The 23,659-nt window shown below is 40.5% G+C and overlaps 1 protein-coding gene across 5 annotated transcripts in view; it reads left to right on the plus strand.

The window, feature by feature from the left end:
• LOC134348459 (diacylglycerol kinase beta) overlaps positions 1-9,092 on the plus strand; it is a 579,084-nt gene extending 569,992 nt beyond the window's left edge. For all 5 annotated transcript variants that reach the window (XM_063051878.1, XM_063051881.1, XM_063051880.1 and 2 more), the window contains 2 exons: positions 2,548-2,608; positions 7,620-9,092. In XM_063051878.1, the coding sequence (XP_062907948.1) occupies positions 2,548-2,608; positions 7,620-7,718 (160 nt within the window). In that variant the 3' untranslated portion in view covers positions 7,719-9,092. The remainder of the gene's footprint in view (positions 1-2,547; positions 2,609-7,619) is intronic.
• Positions 9,093-23,659: the final 14,567 nt, after the last annotated feature.

Genomic DNA, 23,659 nt, shown 5'->3' on the forward strand with positions numbered 1-23,659 from the left:
TAATGGCTTCAGCACCGGACTTCGAGGCCAATAGTCCCGAGTTCGAATCCGATGGCTCCTTGCACGCTCTCCATCCACGCTGGGTTGAGTATCGAGCTTGCAACTAGGCCTCGTAAAATCAGTCAAATGCTATGGAAGTGGCAAAAATGCCACCCGATTTGCCACAATACGTGAACAACAACAGCATTCCAGACCCTAATACTATCCCAGGCTATATCCTATTCAACTAGCAGGAGAGATGAATTGCAAAGTTGGAAAGGAGAGGCCCTGGAAATCATCACTAATCAATCTTGGCTTAATTACGGCCTAGTAATGAGATTATTGATCAATCTGCCCACAGCCTGAAGGATAAAGGCTCTATAACTAAGTCTGCAGAAATAGGAGACATATATCTTGTTGTAATTTATAGTTTTTTATTATTATGTAGCGCAATGTGAGCCGGCTGGTGGTGTAGTGGGATCAGCGCTGGACTGTGGGGCGGAGGTTCCCAAGTTCAAACCCAGCCGGCTCCCTCCGGCACTCTTTCCATCCGTGCGGGGTTAAGAGCTGGTGATCTCTTTTTTAAAAAAAACTCACCGGGCAGAAGGCAATGGCAAACCACTGCTGTAACTTGCCTCGTACGTGAATTCCAACTACGTCAGAATGGTGTGGGAGGAAGTCGTCCGCTACCTGGAAAAATTATGGGGAGAAGGCAGGAAAAGGGTATTGATTGTGGATGATCAGCCATGATCACAGTGAATGGTGGTGCTGGCTCAAAGGGCTGAATGGCCTACTCATGCACCTATTGTCTATTGACCTACATTATTATTAGCGCAATGTACTAATGTACTGCTGCCACAAAACAAGAAATGTAATGGCCCATTCCAGCGATATCAGACCTGATTCTGATTCTGAAGTCAACATGCAGCAGGAAGTTACTTGCCATTGCCCCCAACAATGTACTTGACATGGATGCTTCTGTCCTTGATGTGATTGGTAGGAGTGATCATAGCAGAGACCTTGAGCAGATGAGACCCCATTTTCACATCAAAGACTCTGATGTTCTGTCACACCGATATGGATTAGGTGGGACATGTTCTGAACGTGAACAAATCCAGAAGTTCAAAGTCAGCAAGTAGATAAATTGGGATCCACTTCATTCTGTAACTTCATGGCCTGACATGCTTGTATCCTTCACACCGTTGATGAGCAGGAGTTTGCACAAAGGGAAACCAAGCAGCAGCAGTGGTCACAAGGTTATAAACAATTCTGGTCCAGGACAAAAGGAACCATGTGTATTCTATTCAAAAGGCTGGTACGTTAGTCTCACACATGCCTTGAAGGGACCATAAATGGTGGAGAGGAACGTGCAGGAGCAGCAACAGGTCTGCCTAAAGATGAGATGCCACTTTGGTGAAATGATAACACAGGACTACATGCAAGGGAAACGAGGGAAATATTCTGCAGCTAGAGCAAAACCACAACTGTAGCAGTCTACCGAATAGTCAATGGAAAGAAGATGCTGCATAATCTTTTCATCCTTGTGCATTGATGTAAAACGCAAGCTTGGGAGCATAACTTAAATTCACCATTCCACCCCCAGCCCAACTTCTCCATCTATCAACAACGTTCTGGAATCACCAGAAATTTAACTTCACCAGTCACTAAGATGTACTGAGAGCAGATCAGAGGCTCAAATATTCTTCAGCAGGTGACCATTCACTTGCCTGGATGACTGAAGCATTAGAACAGCACGACACCATCTAGGACAGAGCTGTCAAATTGACTGACACCCATCCATCACTTTAGCATTCATACCCTTCATCAACAGTGTACTCAGGCCGCAGTGTGTACAACTTGCCACCAGCTAGGAGGACAAGTGCAAAGGCTGATAGAACACCAGTACCTTGAAGGACTCCTCCAAGTCACACCTAAACAGCACATAGAGTAAAACTCTGCTAACTCCTTAAAGTCCAAAGCCTTTAAGCTTTGGTTGGACCAGACCAGCAGATCTCCTAGACTGTTGAATGTTCCTTATACTAATACACACACTATTTTATTCTACTTTTCCCTTAATATGTTATTACATGGTAATATCATAAGTTTTTCTTACTGAATGCTGAGTTTAAAAAGAGCAGGAAATGTACAGGCATTCTATATCATGGCTCTGGCCACACACCGACCTATGACCCTGACTGCTGGCGTTCCAGGAAACACACACTCTTACTCTCTGGAGCCCTGACTCATTCTGAGTCAGTGACTGAGCCAGGTACAACAACATTAGGATTTCCAAGCAACTGGGTGCTGGATTATCAGAGATATATGTGTATATTGCTGATCTGGTAATATCACTGTATCAAAATCTTAAATGTACCTTCATTAAATGGGCTACTACAGTGTTCAAGGAAGGGGACAGCTCTGGACTGACATTAGATGTTTCCTTTACCCATAGTACCTTATGAATAAAGAGAAATATTCTTACATTATTAGTATTGTGGTTATATCACCCTTTGAAAGTATGTATACTACAGTAAAAGTTCTGAGCTAACTGCAGGTAATTATTTATAGAACAACTAAGCTGCTGCCTATGCAGATTGATGGGGAGCCCTGGATGCAGCCTCCTTGTACTGTAAGTGTGAATTTTCCTTATTTCTATAGCTGTGCGATGAATTGATGCATTCCTATCAATATTTGTTTGATTTTTAATTGAAACTTCCTATTAATGCCAACTGTTCCTTTGTTTTACTTAATGTTAAAACCTCCAAACAAATACCATGGCAAAACCCAACAACTCGTTACTGTTTTAAAAAAAACTGTCGGGAGGATTTTCTTTAATATTCCTTGAATCAAAGATTGTAGATTCATACTATCACTTTAGTCCATAAAACTCTGAAAGTCTCCATGATGTGCAATATATAGGGAATGTTGCAGTCAGGAAAATAAGTAAGAAGTTACACCAGGATTGGTGCAGTTATTCAAAGAGATGCAGGAATATGTCCTGCTGTCCTGATCAATCACACCTCCTCAAGCAACACGAGAAATTGATGAATAACACCAGTGAGGTTATGGGATCTTAACAACTACTGGATTTGTCTGCATGAGAACACTGATTACAAGTCATAGTTGCAAAGCACCTTGAGACAGTTTAATGGGTTTCATGCAATGCAACATTAACTCTTGGTTAGGATATACGTAGTTCCATGCTGTAAAATTAGATTCCTGCCCTGGGGTTATGAAAATTCACAAGGGTTCCTTTCATTATTACCAGTGCTATTTTTTACTCGAGTGAACGTAGGGTTACGGTTTGCTCCCACTTTCCCTGCCTGTGCCCATGTAGTTCAGCAGTTTAAGAGTTTTCACGACAAAGGATCACACATGACAATAGCTGCTTGAGGAAGACCCAGCACTGTCAGTGCCTGTAAGAAGGCAGAATGTTAGCAAGCAGGTAATGTTTGTCAGACAACAGGGAAGAAATCCATTGACTTTTCAGAAAAAGGAAGACTTTAGCTTTCCTTGTCACTGATATTCCTGTCTATATCAACAGTGTTGAGATTGAGAGAATGTAGAGATTCAGGTTCCCAGGAGTAAACAGCACCAAGCACCTGTCCTGATCCAACCATGTAATAACCACAGACAAGAAAGCTCACCAACACTTTTACTTCCTCAGGAGGCTAAAGAAATTTAGCAAATCTCTGTTGAACCTTACCGATTTTTATCAATGCACCAATCTGGATGCATCACAGCCTGGTATGGCAACTACTCTGCCATGATCCCAAGAAACTGCAGAGAGTCATGGACACAGCTCAGCACATCGTGGAGAATAGCCTCCCCTCCATGGGCTATCTACACATCTTGCTGCCTCAGTAAAACAGCCAGCATAATCAGAGACCTCACCCACTCTGAACATTTTCTTTTCCTTTTTCCAATCAGGCAGAAGATATAAAAGCCTGAAAGCACCTACCACCAGGCTCTGACAGCTTCTACGTTGCTGTCATAGAACCATAGAAAGCCTTCAGCACAATACAGGTCCTTCAGCCCAAAAGGCTGTGCCGAACATGTCCCTACCTTAGAAATTACCTAGGCTTACCCATAGTCCTCTATTTTACTGAGCTCCATGTACCTGTCCAGGAGTCTCTTAAAAGACCTTATCGTATCTGTCTCCACCACCATTGCCAGCAGCCCATGCCATGCACTCACCACTCTCTGTGTAAAAAACCTACCCCCAACATCTCCTCTGTACCTGCTTCCAAGCACCTTAAAACTGTGCCCTCTCATGCTAGCCATTTCAGCCCTGGGAAAAAGCCTCTGACTATCCACACAATCAATGTTTCTCGGTATATAACTATTGAATGATTCCCTGCTCATCTGAAATCCTTAAAGTGGAGGTTTATATGTTCTTGATTAGTAAGGACATCAACAGTTATGGGAAGGAGGCTGCAGGGTTGGGTTGAGGGGGAAAATAAATCAGCCGTGATCAAATGGTGGAGCAGACTCAATGGATCAATTCTGCTTCTGTGCCGTAGGGTCTCACAAGATGGACTCTTGACTTCACAATCTATCTTCGCATGATCTTGCACTTTTCTGTCTACCTGCACTACATTTTATCTTTAGCTGTTACACTTCACTCTGCACTGCATAATGATTTGATCTGTATGAACAACATGCAAGACAAGCTTTTCACTGTAGCACTGTACATGTGCCAATAATAAACTAATTACAATTCAAAGCACAGGAAGAGTCACGGACAGTAGAAATCACTTATCTCTGAGCTACAACATAAGAAACTAGATCCGCAATTTCAGGAAGTTTGGTGTGAAATCAAAGTTACATGTCCAAGTACTACAAAACAGACCATCAACAATACAACAGTATTATTATAGTCAACAATCTGTAGACTCCTCTAATCCCTGATGTCTTCTGGCAGTGCCTCTCATGGGAAGTTAAGTTTATTGTCATGTACACAAGTATGGTGAGGTATAGTTCAATGAAAAATTTGTAACAGAAGCAAAGGCACACAGGTATTGACAACACACAGAATACAAAGTTGTACATAATTGTATAATCATACATAAATTATACTCGATTGAGAGATGTTCCGTTTTAGAGTTCACCAGTCGTAAGAGTTGCAGATTCTGGCGTCCTCTACTTCCTACCAATATATTTCACAGTTGAACATTAATGGAAGGCATCAGTGGATGGAGCAGTCTCCAAATGAGATCGGGACATGATCACATGACAGAGAGCACTGTAGCTCCGTAGAGTAACCATGTTACTTACATTCCCCACTTCAGCTTTGGAGCTTTCTTCAGATAATTTTCGCTAACATTCAACTTCAGTAGAGACACGAAACAAGTGGTTCCAGATTAGACATGCTACACCTTAACAGATTTCACATCTATTAATGACCTCCCAAGGATAAATTAGTAACTGCTGTTGAAAACTTTACGATACCATTGACAGAACAGAATTTAAGTAACAATATGCCCCTTTTCATCCTCACTAATTTTCTTGCTTGTATGGTTCTACCAACATAACTTTCTTAGAACATTTAATTTTTATCTCTATAAAACCACATAAAACTATATTTAATCCTTCCTTTTGGATTTCTCTCAACACCCAGCAACCTATTTCCAGCCTTCTGCCAAATCTGGCCTAGATCTGACCAATAGGACACGTGCACGAGCAGTCCTGGTGTGTAGAGAAGCAGCTTACCATCTGCTCAATGCTTCACCTTGTTGGCATGGTCAAGGTCGGGAATCACCACTAAACACGTTAACCCCAAAACCACCATGGAGTTAGGCGTGCCAGTATAGACTTTCAGGCGTCAGCAGCAAGTAACTGAAATGTAGGTGGCAGGTTAGCACTGCCCAGTTCACATATAACATTACCTGCACCTAAATGTCCAATGTGCCACGACCTAGCACATATGCACTACACCCAGAATTTATGTTCTGTATAGTTGTGTCTAAAAGCAATGTGTAAAATTTATCCTAGGAGTATTTAACTTCCCCTCCTTTTATTAACAATAGGCAAATACAAAAATCATTTTTTATAGTTGTATTTTTTATTTAGAAATAATTCCCCCTAGCAGCATAAATGGGAAGATCAGTGAAAAGTTATTTTTGGTTCAACAGAACTGTTGACATCCTCTGCCTATGGTTGAGATTTTAACTAAAATTTACCTTTAAAATGTCATACAGTGGATACCGTTTAATTGTGCCATTGCTTAATCGGGGCATCTGCTTACTTGGGGCAATTCTTAAAGAACAAAAACAAATTGAGAAAATAGCCAGGATTCCCTTTGCTTATTTGGGATGCTATGCCACTTAATTAGGGCAAGCAACTGTCACCAAAAAATTTTCTAATTAGCGTCAGTCACATGCACGTCATGTGGCTATTAGACATTATACCATGCTTAGAGCAAACCATTTTTAAGTAGCATCACTTGTGTGTTTGTGTTCAAAACACGGTGATTTTTGTCACTGATAGTTGGTGAATAATAAACAGTAAGACAATTCAGAACTATTTTCCTCACTGCGGTTTCAAGCATTCAGGCTTGAAGATGCCAGAAACGGCCGGGAGTGAAAATGAAATAATTTCTGTAATTCAACAAGTTAGGAACTATGAAGAATTTGAAGGTATCAACAGTCACCTTAAATGTTACATTTAAAAGGAAGAGTTTAAGGTTGCATTCGTCAAAAGCACTGTTTAAAGACAGTCCAATATCTGCACTATGTGTCTGCATTAATTTTGTTCATTTATAGTCAATCAGAATACATCAGCATACACTGAATGAATTCCTCCTTCAATAACTATTAGGAACTAATACAGTTTTATAGTCCTTATTAGTTTCTAATGTATTCTGTATTTAATTTAAATGCATAATTTGTTACTCAGTTATAGGGTAGTTTGTCTTTTTTTTTTATATACCTTCTTAACTGTTCCATGAAACTTCAGCTAATTTGGGACAGCTGATTAATTGGGCCAAAATGTATTGATCCCAATGTGTCCCAATTAACCAGAATCCACTGAATTTATTTGTTAATCACAACTACAGAATGTTATAATAATCTTTACAGGTTATTCGAATTTTGGAGATGGGAATGGCTAGAGTTAGTGTTAGAGTACATAGCTACAAAATGTGGAACTGAACATCTAGACATGATATCAGGAGGAATTCATTTTTACATTGAGAATTCTCAACTTGAGAGATCTGTGAATGCACAGCCATTGAATATATCGGGATTGATACATTTTTGGAATTTAAAGAACGTTGAGATTCAGGGATTAGTCAGGGGACTAGAGTCAATGCATAAAATCAACCGTGATCTTGTTAAATGGAACAGTAACAGGAATGGGCCATGTGACTGTGTTTTTGTTCTTGTAGATGCAGAAAGAGGGCCAAGTGATATCTGAGGATAATGTAAATTTCTGTCATTTAAATAATTATTACTAACAATTTGCAGATCAAATATGGATTTATTTAATTTTAACCTTTAGCAACCTTTGGGGCTCCCGCTCCATAAGCGCTGTTTTGTTGAATATCATAAACACATTCAGCTGAATGTCATGATGTACAAATATAGTATTACTTAACAATTACCCAGTTTAAGACTCATCTGTAATATTTTATTTTCCAGATTAGAATTACTCACAAAAACCAGGTCCCCATGCTGTTGGGACCTCCTGCAAAGGCAAGTCTACTTTTCTGGAAAAGGAGAAATCGCAGCAGAGATTAAATGTGCAGGAAAATGTTACAGCTGAAGATCATAATGTTACAGGAAAGCCCTCTGGACAAATGAATATTTTCTTTTTACTTTAGATGTTTTATTTTTATTCTACATTTATACCACAGAGTCACCGGACTTAAACACTGTACAGTAACAATATATAAAACTTGGACTTCAATGAAAATAACTTTGTACTATTTAAAATGAATCTATGAAGCAAAGTCATAAACTTTCCAAGAATGAACAGAATCAGTAAATACTTTGATGTTTTCATTTGCCATGTTTCAGATGTTTGTTCTAGTATCCTAGGAACAATGGAGCAAAGAGAGAAGCAAAGCTCCAGGATGCAATCCAAACTCACCCATGCTACAACAGTAAAACAATCGACTTCAGCTGTTGCATACTGACCAATGCCTATTGCCTAACAAAGTTACACTTCCAGGTCATCATCTCAGAGCTGCAGGCAGTTCTGGGACAGCAGCAAGGAATTTGCATTCTGGGATTGTGTACGTAGGAACGTTTTGAAATTGCAAGTTCCGTACCTTGCACTTTGATTGAACGGCTCATGGTTTCAGGTCAAAACATGACAGTACATAATGATGAATTGTTTTTTTCCTGCTGTGATATCATTGCCATAGCTATATAACATTTATGATAAACTATAATTAACTGGCTGCACCAATATTCCTAATATTGGTAAAGACTGAGAAACTTGTAGAGTAAACTAGTTGAACCGACATTCAGAGAAAGCTGTGCTTAGAAGCCTGACCTGTGTGTGTGTGTGCATCATATACATGGTTGCAAAACATCACTGGTATTCAAGTTAAACATATGCATCAGCAGTGGTTGTGTTTACGTGTAGATTATCATTCTTGATGTAGTATATCAGTGGCAACAGTAGGCTTGTGTGTTCTGTGTGTCTGTTTACAATCATCAGCCTTAACAATGTGTCTGAACATAAAAAGGTGCAATAATTATTGAAAAAAAATCAATAGATCTTACATCGTAAAAGAAGCCAAATATATAGCACTTGTTTTTTATATTCTTTGTGTTAGCTGCATTTAAATAGAAATGCCACTAAACACACTACTAGTATAGTGAGAGGGTCCATATCTATTTTGAATGTACTGTAAAGCTGTTAGAAAATACTTACTTTTAGCCATTTGGATAATTTAGGGTTTTCATACCAGTATATTGTTAAGAATTTGAAATTTATGTAAAATAAAGTTACCAATGTAATGTTGCCCTTGTCTGTTGAATTGCTTTTGGCTGCTTGCATGGTATTGTGTAGATCTGTTATGTACCATGTTTATATGTAACCCAAAATGGATATTGTTTTAGAACAAATAAAATGAAAAGCATCATCTTTGTGCTGAATATCATTATTACATACCGGGCATATAACCTTTAATTTTACCTGTTTTTTTTGTTGACTAATATGAGATAGCACCAGGCCAATAGATTATTCCTGTAATCTCAGAAGATGATAATGAAGTAACTCAATGGGGTAGACTGAACGAATGCACTGCCATCACCAAGATCTCATCACTAGGACAGCGAGGTGTTTACTGTTCACCTGTGCTGCATACTACATGCATTTTGAATTATGTTGTATTAACATATTTATGGTGATATTTTGTTTTATGTGCTGTGTGTGATATATGTTTTGTGGGTGCACCGTGGTCTGGAGGAACGTTGTTTTGTTTAGTTGTATATATGTAAGGTCAGACGATGGTAACCCTGAACGTGAACGTAATCAAGAAGAGTCTAGTCAATGACCTTGCATCAGAACCAGGGAGAAGAAAGGTAGAAGTATAGAAAGCAAATGGAATGGAAACAACCTGAAAGGGTGGAAGACAAAAGTCAAAGGTCCAAGACAAAAAGGTGGTAATGAGGGGATAAGAAATAGAAGCAAGGTCTGAGGCAGAAAAAGAGAAACAGCAGGATTATTTTCTGAAACCGTTGATCCCAAAGGATGCAATGCATTGTTCTTCCAGCAGACATTGAAGGTCATTGGAATACCATAGGGTGAGGAATTTCAGTGGTAGGTGGCACCTTAGGGTTACACTGAAGAGAAGCAGTAGCACAATCTGGAGTCAGTCTTCTCAGTGTATAGGAGATCATACTGTGACGAGCATAGTATATTCAACTGGAAGTAATGAAGGGAAATCACTGTTTCTGGGTGAGAGTGGTTGAAACCATTTGCAATAGGAAAGAAAAGTAAACAAAAAGGGGAAGATATTGTAACTTCTGTGCCTGCACGATGAAATGTTATGTGGATGGAAACGGACAGAAGAAAAAAAATCGGGGTTGTGGAAGGAAAACAACACAGATGTGGAGGTCAAAGAAGGTGTATTTGATGGTGATGCAATGTGCAGAAGAAACCAAAAGTGTGACAACTGGAGGGGCAGATGGTGAAAAGAGAAGTTCTGTTATAATTATTGGAAAGAGGGAGGCCAGAAATGTGGGAAATGGAACAGGTGTACTCAGGCCTAAGCTGGAGAGTTTGTGTTAAAGGAGAAAAGCACGCATATTAGAGGTTTTTTTTAGAAAGTGGAAAGGTCACTCCTGTATTGCTTTCTGAAACTATAATATTCAATAACAGGCAATACATTATGTTAGGTTACTTAAAGGATTCCATTGGAATTGGGAAAATAATTCTTTCTTGAAAACACAAATGATTTTTTTAATATAGTCTCATGCCCTTAAGATTGCAAATAAATGGTTATTGGATGTCATTGGAGAATGATAAATTGATCATTGTTATTAAAAAGCATACCATTGATTAATACGTAATTAAATCTGTTGTTTCCAAAAATAATTATTTTGGTTTAGAGAAATTCTTATTATGCTTTCTTTGATAGTTATCAACATGGCTGAGTACGTCTAACCAGCACTGATAGTTGTGCTTTACCCTGAAAAATTAACTGTTTCTCTTTCCACAGATGTTGCCTGATCTGAGTGCTTCTAGCATTTTTTGCTTGTAACCAGTTTTATTATGCACATTTAGTAACTCTTCTAATTGTAGAAGCCACCCTAAATGGTTTCAACAATTAAGAAAAACACCAAAGGTGAATTTATTCAAGTGTGAAAGCTACATTTTCTGGGAGACTCGACTTTTGAAAAAACATAGCTGGAAGCCATTGCCCTGAGCGTTTTGGCTGCAATTAGATATTTAACAATCTAATCCAAAGCTTCCTCTTTCCATTAAATTAGACAATGAGGATAATATTTGAAACAATAATCTTAAAGTAATTTTTTTTTCTCAGTGCTACTGCGTGCCTCCCCTGTGAAAATGCATATTTCTTGCTGGGAGACATTACTTCTGCACGTCATCTATTATATATTTATTATCCTCCACAGTGTGATTCACAGCAGAACCCAATTTCAAGCTTTCAGAAGGCTCTATAGATGGGAAAGCAAGGGCTGAGCCAAGGTTCCCAACCAATGCAAACTGCCTGTTTTTACAACACTATCTGTCCCTCCACCTATCTTTGTATCATCGATAAACACAACCACAAAGCCATCAATTCCATCATCCAGATCATTAACATATAACATAAAAAGTAACAAACCCAACACCGACCCCTGCGGAACACCACTAGTCACTGGCAGTGAACAAAAAAATGCCCCCTTTATTCTCACTTCTGCCAGTCAGCCAATCTTCAATCCATGCTCTTATCTTTCCTGTAATACCATGGGATCCTGTTTAGCAGTCTTAAGTGTGGTACCTTGTCAAAGGCCTTCTGAAAATCGAAGTAAATAACATCCACTGACTCTCCACTATCTATCCTGCCTACTATTTCCTCAAAAATTACCAACAGATTTGTTAGGCAAGCTTCTCCTTAAAGAAACCATTCTAACTTCACACACAAAATGCTGGTGGAACGCACCATAGTTGTTAGTTATAGTCCTCCTCTTAGAGATGAACCAATCCCATCTCTTCCAAATTATTTGCAGAAACTCTAGCCAGTGCTGCTCTGCCATTGTCACTGCTCATGTCCCTTCCAATCAAAACAAATAATGACTAAACCTTTCCTCTGATGAAGCACCTTTGACCTGAAGGTTAGTTCTGTTTCTCTTTCTACAGATACTGCCTGACCTGCTGAATGTGACATATCTATACATGCAGTACCAATAACTATATTATATCCCTAGGGACTTCATAAAAGGCAAATTGACCCTAAGTCACATAGTGAGCTACCATGATGTGTGACCAATACTTTGGCATAAATGCATTTTAAAAGACGACATAGAAGGGAGTGAAAGAGAGAGAGAAATTCCAGACCTTGCAGCTCAAATAGCAGGACAGTAGATTGATGAAAACTTATGGACATCATAAAGGCCAGAATGCAGAGATATTAGGTTGACATTTCTGGAGGTACCCAAAATATAGGGAGGGGTACGGCTGTGAAGAGCCGCAAAGATCAGAACCTGAAATTGAGTAATTAAACTGGGCAGAAAGCCAACGCAATTCAGTAACCACAGAACCAATGGCTGACAGGACTTGATGCAGCTCTTACTATCTATGATTATCCTGCTAAGGTCAGCTGATCCAGTCCACAGCTGGAATTAAATCAGGAACACATCTGGACAATTTAGTTAGAGGTTGCTTTAACCAACAGAAATCCAATTAAAGCTGAAAGCATCTTTCTGTTTCATACAACTACAGAAAGCAGTCCATTCACTTTGCTTGAAATTCACACTGGCAAAATCAGTACTGCAAATAAATAGCAATGAGGTAAAGAAGGTATTGAAGAATCTTTCAGCTTTACAACATAGAACAATACAGCATAGTACTGTAAAGGCCTTTTGCCCCATGATATCACGCTGACCTTTTAACCTACTCCAAAATCAATCTATTGGTCTCTCCAAATACTCCTCCATTTTTCTTTTATCCATGTGGCTATCTTAGAGTCTCCTAAATATCCCTAATATACAGTATGTATCTGCCTCCACCACCATCTCAGGCAGCTTGTTCCAGGTACACACCACTCTGTGTAAAAAAACTACCTTTGATATCCCCCACTAAACTTTCCTCCAATCACCTTAAAATTACGGTATCTTGTAATTTCTGTCCTGGGGAAAAGGCACTGGCATCCACTCTGTCAATGCCTCTTATCAACTTGTATACCTCGATCAAGTCACCTCTCATCCTCCTTCACTCCAAAGAGAAAATCCCTAACTTGCTCAACCTTTCATCATAAGACATACTTTCTAATCCAGGCAGCATCTCTCTCTGCACCCTCTCTAAAGCTTCCATATTCAACCTATAATGAGGCAACCAGAACTAAAGACAATACTCCTAGAGTGGTCTAACCAGAGCTTCAGAGAGCTGCATCATTACCTCATGGCTCTTGAACCCAATCCCCACTAATGAAGACCAACACACTATACACCTTCTTAACCACCCTACAACTTAATCCCCAAGATCCCTCTGTTCCTCCACATCGTTAAGAATCCTGCCATTAACCCTGTACCCTGCCTTCAAGTTCAAACTTCCAAGATGAATAACTTCATACTTCTTCAGACTGAAGTCCATCAGCCACTTCTCAGCCCAGCTCTCTGTCCTGTCAATGTCCTGCTGTAACCTGTGACAACCTTCTACACCAGTCACAACACCACCAACGTTTTTCAGTCAAAATTACTGAAGACTCACAGTGATTGCAAACTACAATTCTGGATGGATGTGGAGAGGTGGAAGATTGGCTGCCTACAGGGAAAAGCAGGACATAAAGGGGTTTTTTGCTTGGTGACAAAATATAACTTGTGATCTCAGCCTTTACCAATTTATACAAATGACCTGGGCAAAGGAACCAAAGGTATAAATGTTAAATTTACTGATGACACAAAAATAAGTAGGAAGATAGGTTCTGAAGAGGATTGACATAGCAAAACAGAAAGAGCTACAGATAAGTTAAACGAGCTGGAAGAGATCTGGCAACTGGAGTATATTGTGAGAAATTATTCATTATGTTTAGAAAATTTAAACAAAATATTATCTAAATAATGAGAGGTTGCAGAGGACTGAGACGTCGAGGAAACTCAATGTTTTGGTGCATGTTTCTCAATGGTTGGTGTGCGGGTACAGTGAGTAACTGGGAAAACTAACAGTACATAATAGTTTATTGTGGCAAGAATTCAGTGCAAAAGTAAGGAGATTATGCTTCAGATGCAAAGGGCATTAGCTGACTTATAGAGAAATGTCCACAGTCTTGCTTTCCTGATTTAAGGAAGACTTTTCACTCATTGGAAGCAGGCCAGGGAAAGTTTACTAGACTGACAACTGGAATGTGCAGTTTTCCTATGAGGAAAGTCTGAAGAATCTAGATTTGTATCCCTGATGTTTAGAACTGTAAGAGGCAATCTCATCTCACTGATACATAATTCCAGAGAGGTCTTGACAGAGTAGAGGTGAAAGAGATGAATCCTCGTGTGAGAAAATCTAGAAATGTGGTTTATTATTTAAAAATAAGGGGTAATTCATTTAAGATAACAGTTTTTTTTCTTGAAGGCGGTGTGAGTCTTGGGAACTTTCTCCCTCAAAGGGTAATGGAAGAAGAGTCTTTGAATATTTACAGTATAAGCCAACTTCAAATAGATGGAATCAGGTTGTGGATACAGTCTGATCCAGTGTGATTCGCGGAATGGCACAGCAGGCTGAACGGGCGCCTCACTCATACATTGGAATGTTATTTGCTCAAAGCTAAAGGTTCAAGGAATCATTTTTATATAGCAAGCTAGATTCTTTTAACAGTAACCTTGCATTAATATTGACATTCTTCGCCTGCACTGCTGTGATTCTAACACTAATCCTTCACACACTATCAACAGAAGTTAAGAATGCAATAAGTGAATACCAAATAAATAATGAAATTGGCAGTGAGACAAACTTACCATGAGAAACCCTATCATTGACTGAGATAAGAAGGAATGTGTTACTGACCGCAGAGGCACAAAGCCAAACCCAATATTGTCCTCAGTCAATGACCACAACAGTGTATGTCAGCCTCTCCACTAAGAGCTTCTCATCTTGGTCTGATATTTAGTTAGAAAGGCTCAGTCAATAGTGCTGTTGCTTCTGAGACAGAAAGTTATGAGTTCAAGTCCCATTCCAGGAAAAAGACGGCAATACCTTGGAATGTCTGGAAAACTTTGCAGTCGTACCTTTGAGTGCTGTTTTTCCAGTCGTGAAAGTACTCCAGATATCATTGTAAGGGATTGATGGCCTTGAAATTGTGTCCTAACTTACTCGTGCACAAACATTCATGAAAATGAGGTAGCACAGTAGCACAGCAGTTAGCGTAACACTGTCAGTCCTGACAAAGGGTTCCGGCCTGAAACATTGACTGATCGTTTCCACGGATGCCGCCCGACCTGCTGAGTTCCTCCAGCGTGTTGTGAGTGAGCATAACACTGTTACAGCACCAGCAAACCTGGCTCAATTCCACCTCTATCTGTAAGGAGTCTGTACGTCCCACCCGCGACGGTGTCCCCCACCCACGACGGTATGTCCCACCGTGACGGTATGTCCCACCCGCAACAGTATGTCCCACCGTGATGGTGTGTCCCATCCGCGACGGTATGCCCACCGTGATGGTGTGTCCCACCCGTGACGGTATGTTTCCTCTGAATGTTTTGGGTTTCCTCCCACATTCCAAAGGGATATGGGCTAGCAAGTCAATTAGTCACATGGGTATAACTGGGCAGCAGGGGCTCATTGGACCAGAAAAGCCTGTTACCATGGAGTATCTCTAAATAAATATGATAAATAAGTAATTTACATGAGGTTACCCAGACGCAATTCTCATTTCAAATTATTGATACTGGGCTGATTTGAAATTACCACAGTTCCAAATGTATTTATTAAAACTGACCATGTTCAGACAGCAGTTGAGGGATTTCAGTCTGATCCACTCTAAGGAGCTTCCAAACCACGCAAGGTATTAAAATATCCCCTTTTTTTTTACATTTCATATCTCAATGTGGTTGCTGCAAGAAGGATGCATCTAGAAAGCAATGGTATTTACTCACCATCTCTACAGCAATACAGCATGGTAGCAAAATCACAAATGGCTTCCTTTTGATGCCAATCCCTATGAAAGAATCTGAGTAATCATTAGAATTGGCAAATCTATTTACCCACTGTGTTTACAGACAATTTCCAGCACATTCAAACCTGACAGAGGTTTCATCAAACCAGCATTCTTGCAGATGTCAGAATGGGAGATTAAACACTTGGCCCATGTATGAAAAGGTAAAAGGGAGAAAAAGTTTAGATCTGTAAAAACATGGTCAGCAACACTGAAGTTGTGTGTGTGTGTGTGTGTGTGTGTGTGTGTGTGTGTGTGTGTGTGTGTGTGTGTGGGGGGGGGGGGTTGGTGGGGTGGGGAGGAAGGTATACAGCAAGCAGACCTGGGTTGAAGGAATGCAGATCTCAGGGGACAGTGAGGAAGGAGGTGAACTGCACAGCAACTGCAAGAGTGTGGTAAGGAAGAATGCATCAAACCCCAGAGGCAGCGTCATGAGGAGGCACCTCAAAAAGGTGGCAATTGATCACTAAAGTCCATCACCATCCAGAACAGCCTTCTCCTTACTACCACTGGGGAGGAGATGCAGGGGCCAGATCTCAATAACAGTAGAGATGAGTAGAGTAAGGAGATAGAGAGCCTAGTGGCATAGTGTCAGGACAACAACCTTTCCCTTAATGCCAGCAAAACAGAAGAGCTGGTCATAGACTACAGGAAATGAACAGGCTGCACATACTCCTATTTGTATTAATGGGGCTGAGGAAGAGATGGTTTGAGAACTCCAGGTTACCAAGTGTACACATCACAAATCGTTTGCTTGGTCCAACCAAGTAGACATTTTGGCGACGCTCTACTTCCTCAGAAGGAAAATGGAATTCAGCATGTCCCGGTTGACCCCCATCAGCTTTTGTAGATGTACGTACCATAGAGAGCACCCAAACAAGATGGATCATGGCTTGGTATGGCAACGGCAGAGGGTTGCGGACAGAGTTCAGTATATCATGGAAACCAAACTCTCCCCTTCAATTCTGTTAATACTTCTCGCTGCCTCAAGCAGCCAACATAATCAAAGAGTCCTCCCACCCCTAACATTCTCTCTTCTCTTCCCCCCACCCCCCACCTTTCATTAGGCAGAAAAGCTTGAAAACATAGACCAGCCTCAAGGACAGCTTCTGTCTCATTGTTATATGACTACCGAATGGATCTCTTGTATGTTAAAAGTCAGAATCAAACTCAGTTTATAGTCATATGCACAAGTACATGCAATGAAAAGATAACTTGCAACAACATCACAGGCACATAGCGAAATACAAGCAGCATTCATAAGGTGAATTCTTGACTTCACATTCTATCTTGTCATGTGCCTTGCACCTTCGTCTACCTGCACTGCACTGTGTATTCTGCATCCTATTACTGATTTTCTCTTGTGCTACATTGTTGTACTTTTGTATTAAAATAAATTGTATGGATGGTTTGCAAAACCAAGTTTTTCACTGTACCTTGGTGGATGTGACAATAGTCAACAAATACCACAGCAAGCTCCCACAAACAATGTTGTGATAATGCCCAGATAATCTGTTTCACTGAGATCTGTTGGTGGATAAAACACTAGCCAGGGCTTTGAGATAACTCCCTCACTCTCCTTAAAAACTGTGTACATGATGCAAGAGCTTCAAAGAATTCTAAGTCACTGGAGGCTGTTCCACTTATCAAATCTATACCAGCAGTTCATACAGCAAACTATTCTGTCCCAAAAAGGATCTAGTGTTTTAGGACTCTGTTCCATTTCACTTCTCTTTCCCTGACTGTTTCTACCACCTTTAAAGACAATGAGCTTCACAATCAAGCCCTACATAAACAAATGACCATTCAATACTTACCCAAGTCTTTTGCCATCCACTAGTTCCTGAATCACCTGCTAAAGAAACTACTTCCTTATATTTACCATATCTAAATCTATTATTTTCTTTAACAAATCCTCTTTTAACCTGTCTTCTAAAAGTTTACCAAATTCTTCATTCCTAGAACAATTCTAATAAAACAGTTCTGCCCCGTCGCTGACATCTTCACATCTCTCCTAAAATATGGCAACAACAGATAAATATAAGAAGACAGTCATACAGCACAGAAACAGGTTCATTGGCACAGCATGATTTTACTGACCACCAAAGACCCATCTATACTGATCCATTTACCAGCACATGGCTGTAGTCTGCTATGCTTTGGCAATTCAAGTTTTGGTCTACAGGCTTCTTCAACATTGTGAGAGTTCCTGCCTCTCCAGAAAGCTGTGCCTCAAGAAGACACATCCATCATTGAGGATCTCGACCACCCCAGAACATGCCCTCCTCATCACTACCATCAGGGAGGAAGCAGCCACCCTGAAGACCCACACTTAACGTTTTAAGATCAGCTTCTTTCCCTCTGCTATCCCACAAACCCATGAACACTGCCTCACTATCTTGATGTCTTTTAGCATTATTTACTCATTATTGTAACTTAGAGTATATTTCATGTATTGCACTGCACTGCTGCTGCAAAACTATGAATTTTGCAACATGCGCCAGTGATATTAAACCTGATTCTGATTCTGAATTGCTTCCTGCTCTATCAAATATGTTGGGCAACAAACGGGGAGACCGTTCCTTTGCTCTGACACAGCGGACAGGACGGTGACATGATTCCTGCACCATCAGCTAGAGTGGGAAGAACAGAAGGACCCTATGACATGGGCAGGGCACTGAGAAGTATTTCCTTCTTTTTTAAATGCAGCCAACAGGAAGCAAAGATCCACCTATGAAATACAGTGGATGGGACAAAGGACACGTAGGAATTACAAAGGGCAGGACATGGTTTCTCTATCAAATGTTAGGAGCATACTAGAATACAAAGTCAGCTGGAATTTGGGCAAGTTGATAGAAGTTGGTCCAATGCAAATATCTATTCTAATTTCCCTTCAGGCTATCGTCTTTCATCAGCACCAGGGAGCCATTACTTCATTCTGCCTCTCCCAAAGCTTTCCACTGAAATATGTATTTATATCAAGAATGCTAATGAGTCTCAGAAAGAAAAAGTACCAAACCAGCACAGGACAATTTATTAACTTAAATACGACTTTTTGAGTATTAACTGAAACAGATTTGGAAACCAATGTTGGAAATCACACTCCTACCTGAATACATTAGGAACATGAATTACAATTATTGGCTGACAAATGACTACTTTGTCAAAACTCCATACATGAGTTATGAATTATATTGCATTGTTTAAGTTTTAGACTAAGATTGTTTAATGTCACTTCCAGTACACAAGTGCAAGGGAAAAAAAATGATTATTGCTCCAGATCCAATTCAGCACAAAAATACACACTAAGATATTGAACGCAATAACAAAAAACACAATAAATATAGATACGTAAGACAGCTTATATACAGAGAGATTGTCCGTCCATAAAATAATGCTAGACACAGGAGTGTCTGTACATAAGGTGAATGACAGGGAATGATAAAATGGTGGTGCTTGGGGGTGTGGAGGGGTGGGTTAGTGGGTGGATATGTTGATCTTACTGCTTGTGGAAAGTAACTGTTTTTGAGTCTGGTGGTCCTAATGTGGATGCTACATAGCCTCCTTCCTGATGGGAGTGGGACAAACAGTCCATGAGCAGACATGGGGAGGGGAATCCTTCATGATATTACTGGCCCTTTACTGGCACCTTTTCTTATACATGTCGTCGATGGCGGGTTGAAAAACTATTAAACTCACTCCCCATTGAGATGTTAGATGTACAAATGGGCCCTGCATGGATTTTGTTTCTCAATGCATTTTTAGCAGTTACTGATGCAGTTTTTAAGTTTGTTCTAGGGACACAAATGATAAAGGTACCTTTGTCAGCCATTCCTGGTTGCCCGCTGAAAGACGCTGATGGCCATATTGCTATTCTTGCATGATGGTGTAGGGAACTGATGTGTTTGCTCAGTATCACTGACAAATTAGCTTTGTATACCCAAGTCAGGGTATTCCATAACTCAGAAGTGATAGTGATGATTCCTGTAAGATGGCAGCACGCACATACGCAGCGGCCACTCTGGGTACAATCAAAGGTGAATTTGTTTGTCTTGTATGTCCTTTCCACAACTGCAAGTCACTGCTGGATACTAAGAACATCAAAGTCTTGCAGGACTATCCCATCAGTGAGTTGCTCGATAGCGATGGAGCTGGACATATTGTGCACCGTTGTTGTGTTGTCAGCTGGACTTGGTTGGTGCGCAGTGCAAATGATTGTCTTGAACATTATTTATTGCGATCACAAGACCCTGTTGAATGTTGGTAACAGACAAAAATGCAAGTCCGGTTCACTGATTCATTGGCAAAGCCGATGGCAGGGGAGCTCCATTGCCTCAGTTGTGGCGAGGACAAGGCGAAGAAGTCGCCTGTTACAGCCGACCAGGAGAGGAGACGCCAAGGCTGTATGGCAGAGCCCTGCGGGGCGCGCTGGAATCTGTACTTAGGTTGGGAGCTGGGCCCTCCCATCAGTGCTGCCCTACGGTGTTCGCTCGGTAGAAGAACAAACTGGATCAGGACAACTTCCCATCAATTTTACAGTCATGCCAGTCAGGATCATGGGCCATATTATTTTTTTTGTGAGTCAATGTTTTTCTGAAATCATAACCATATGTGATATTTCTGCTATATGCTATGTGTAGTGTGCTGTGTGCTGTTGGTAATGTGTTTTGCACTTTGGCCCTGGAGGAATGCTACTACGTTTGGCTATATTTATGTATGCTTGAATAATCTTTAAACTTGAACATGAACTTCTCAGGATGTTATCCTGTTTCTTCTTCTCAGTGATGAATGCTATAGAACAGAAAGTATAGTTTAAAAAAATAGCAAATTGCTACAAGCCATGTAGATTGCAGACACTGTGCACATTGGGGTCAGAGAATGGACAGTGAGTCTGATAGTGCAGCACCAATCTAATGGACTATTTTGATCCAGGTAGAAATGATTCTCACAGATCTGTCTATAGCTATGACTATACAGGGATGCCGAATATTGCATCAGAGACCTAACTTAACTTCTGCTGGTAATGGAGATCGTCTGAAAAACCAGGAGACGAGTCACTTATAAAAGACTGTCTGGCCACTTTTCAGAAGCTACAGGCACATTACCATCAGTGGATTAAATCATGCTTCCAATCAATTATGACTTGCAGGATGTAGATAGTTATAGAATTTAAGGGTGTAGGTACTGCTAAAGGTCAAGAGGTATTAAATGAGCCTATTTTTGTTATGATAATCACTGACTACCAATACACATGGCATTCACGTTATCTGTCACCTGTAAACTCAATTGCTCAAATCTTGTATTGAGGGGAAAAGTCCATGTTTAGACTATAAGATATAGGAGCAGAATTAGGCCATTTGGCCCATTGATTCTGCCCTGCCATTTTATCATGACGAATCCAATTTTCCTCTCAGCTCCAATCTTCTGCCTTCTTCCTGTATCCCTTCATGTCCTGACCAATCAAGAACCCATCAACCACTGCCTTAAATATACATAAAGACCTGGCCTCAACAGCTGCCTGTGGCAAAGAATTCCACAGATTCATCACTCATATTCCACCTTTACCTTCTTAATGACTTTTTTTAGTTGCTTTCTGTTAGTTTTTAGAAAGTTTCCCGATCCTCAAACTTCCTATTAATTTTTGCTCTATTATATGCCCTCTCTTTGGCTTTTCTGTTGGCTTTGGCTTCTCTTGTTAGCCATAGTTGTGTCATCCTGACCTTAGAATACTTTTTCCTCTTTGGGATGTATATATTCTGTGCCTTCCAAATTGCTTCCAGAAATTCCAGCCATTGCTGCTCACCATGCTCTTCTTGGGCACTGGTATAATTGTCACCCTTCTGAAGTAGACGGGAACCCCAATCTGTAGTAGTCAAAGATTGAAGATGTCTTTGAACACTCCCACCAGTTGGTTGACACAGTGTTTCAGGGCCCTACCATGTACACCATCAGGATCATGGGCCATATTATTTTTTTTGTGACTCAGTGTTTTTCTGGTGCCTGACACCCGATAAAGGTTCAACGTCTTGAAAGATATTCTGACATTGGCCTCAGAGGCAGAGAGCACGGGGTCACCAGGTGCTGCAGGGATCAGCAGGAGTTTTATTCTCCATTTCAAAACATGCATAAAAGGCATTGAGGTAATCTGGGAGCGAAGCATTCATGATTCATGATGTTAGATTTCGCTTAGTCGGAATTAATGGCCTGAAAACACTGCCAGAGCTGATGTGCTTCTGATTCTGTTTCTAAACTCAATTAGAATTGTTTTATCACCCTTAAATTTGACTTTTGTAGGTCATATCCAGACTTTTCATATAGTTCTGGACACCAGCTTTGAATGGCAGAGATCTAGTCTGCAGCAGAGTATGATTTATCACCTGGTTCATCCATAGCTTTTGATTTGGGTATGTTCAGTATGTTCACGATGACTCATCCACACCGGTTTTGATGAAGTCAGTGACAACTGTGTCATATTCATTCAGACTCAAAGATGAATCTCTGAACGCTGTCTGGTCTACTGACTCAAAGGAGTCCTGCAAGGGCTCCTCCACCTCCCTTGACCATATCTTCCTGGTCCTCACCACGGTGCTGCGGTCTTTAGTCTCTGCCTGTACGTAGGGAGTAAAAGTACAGCCGGGTGATTGGACTTGTGGGTTGGCATGGTAAAGTGGCTGTGGAATGGCAATGGTAAACCTTTTTGGTATAACGGTGGTCAAGTGTTCTGGCTCCTCTGCTTCCACAGGTGATACGTAGGTGGCAGTTGTTCAGAAACTTCTTCAAGCTGACCTGGTCGAAATCTCTCGCAATGATAGGGAAGGCAGCATGGTGTGCGGTTTTGTGCTTGCTGATTACATTACTCACTCCTCCAGAACCTGCCTGGTGTTGACCTAGGGTGGAATCTACACCACTATCAAGAAGGTGAAAGGGAAAAAAACCCTCGGCAGATAGGTCATTTCTAATGACGCAAATAGCAGATGCTTCAAAAGTCTCTGTTAAGTCCTTGCTCCTATATCCAGAGCCAAACATTGCAACATATGGGCAATGCTAAGCTGCAGCTGGTCCATAGCTCCAACCAATGAGCTTTCAGAAAACAGTGGATAAATTTCACCATGGATCGATTGGGATGTTTTCAAAATAATGAGGGGTGGGTTAGGGAGGAGTGGCAAAGGGATTTTGGGGTGAAAATATTTGTTAACCTGATGGAGGTATATTTGCCATAAAGGTTGGTTGAGGTAAGTTAACTGTTGATGGGTTACTTTTCCCCTGGTCTATCAGACTACAGCAAGACAATAGAATTTAAAAGGATAACATGTTGTGGCATGCTTGTCTTTATTAGTCGAGACAGTGAATTCAGGAGTAAGGAAATCATGTCGTAGCTTTATAAAATCCTAGACCACATCTGGAGTATTGTGTTCAGTCCTAGTTGCCTTGTTTAGAAGGGATGTGGAAAAGGTGCAGAAATATGGTACCTTACTTGAGGGCATGCTCAACAAGGAGAGGTTAACTTGTTTTTTTCCCTGGAGTGGTGGAAGCTGATGGGAGATCTGATGGAAGTTATAAAATTATGAGAAGCATAGATATCTTTAGAGACATATGAGAGGCCAGTATCTTTTCTCCCCAGGGTCAAAGTGTCTTATACTGGAGAGGATGCATTTTTGTTCAAAGAGGGAATGTTCAAAGCAATGTGCAGGGCAAGTTTTTGCTCAAACACAGAGAAATAAAACCAAAGAAATAAATGCTAACTTAGAATGAATGAGGTAAAAACATTTTTGTTTGAATACTTGCTCAATACAGTTGTATTGTACTCAGGTTTCAACGTTCAGCTCCATTAACTTCAATGATCCTAAATTTTGAAAG

The sequence above is a fragment of the Mobula hypostoma genome, chromosome 6 (assembly GCF_963921235.1).
Source record: "Mobula hypostoma chromosome 6, sMobHyp1.1, whole genome shotgun sequence".
Taxonomy (NCBI): Eukaryota; Metazoa; Chordata; class Chondrichthyes; order Myliobatiformes; family Myliobatidae; genus Mobula; species Mobula hypostoma.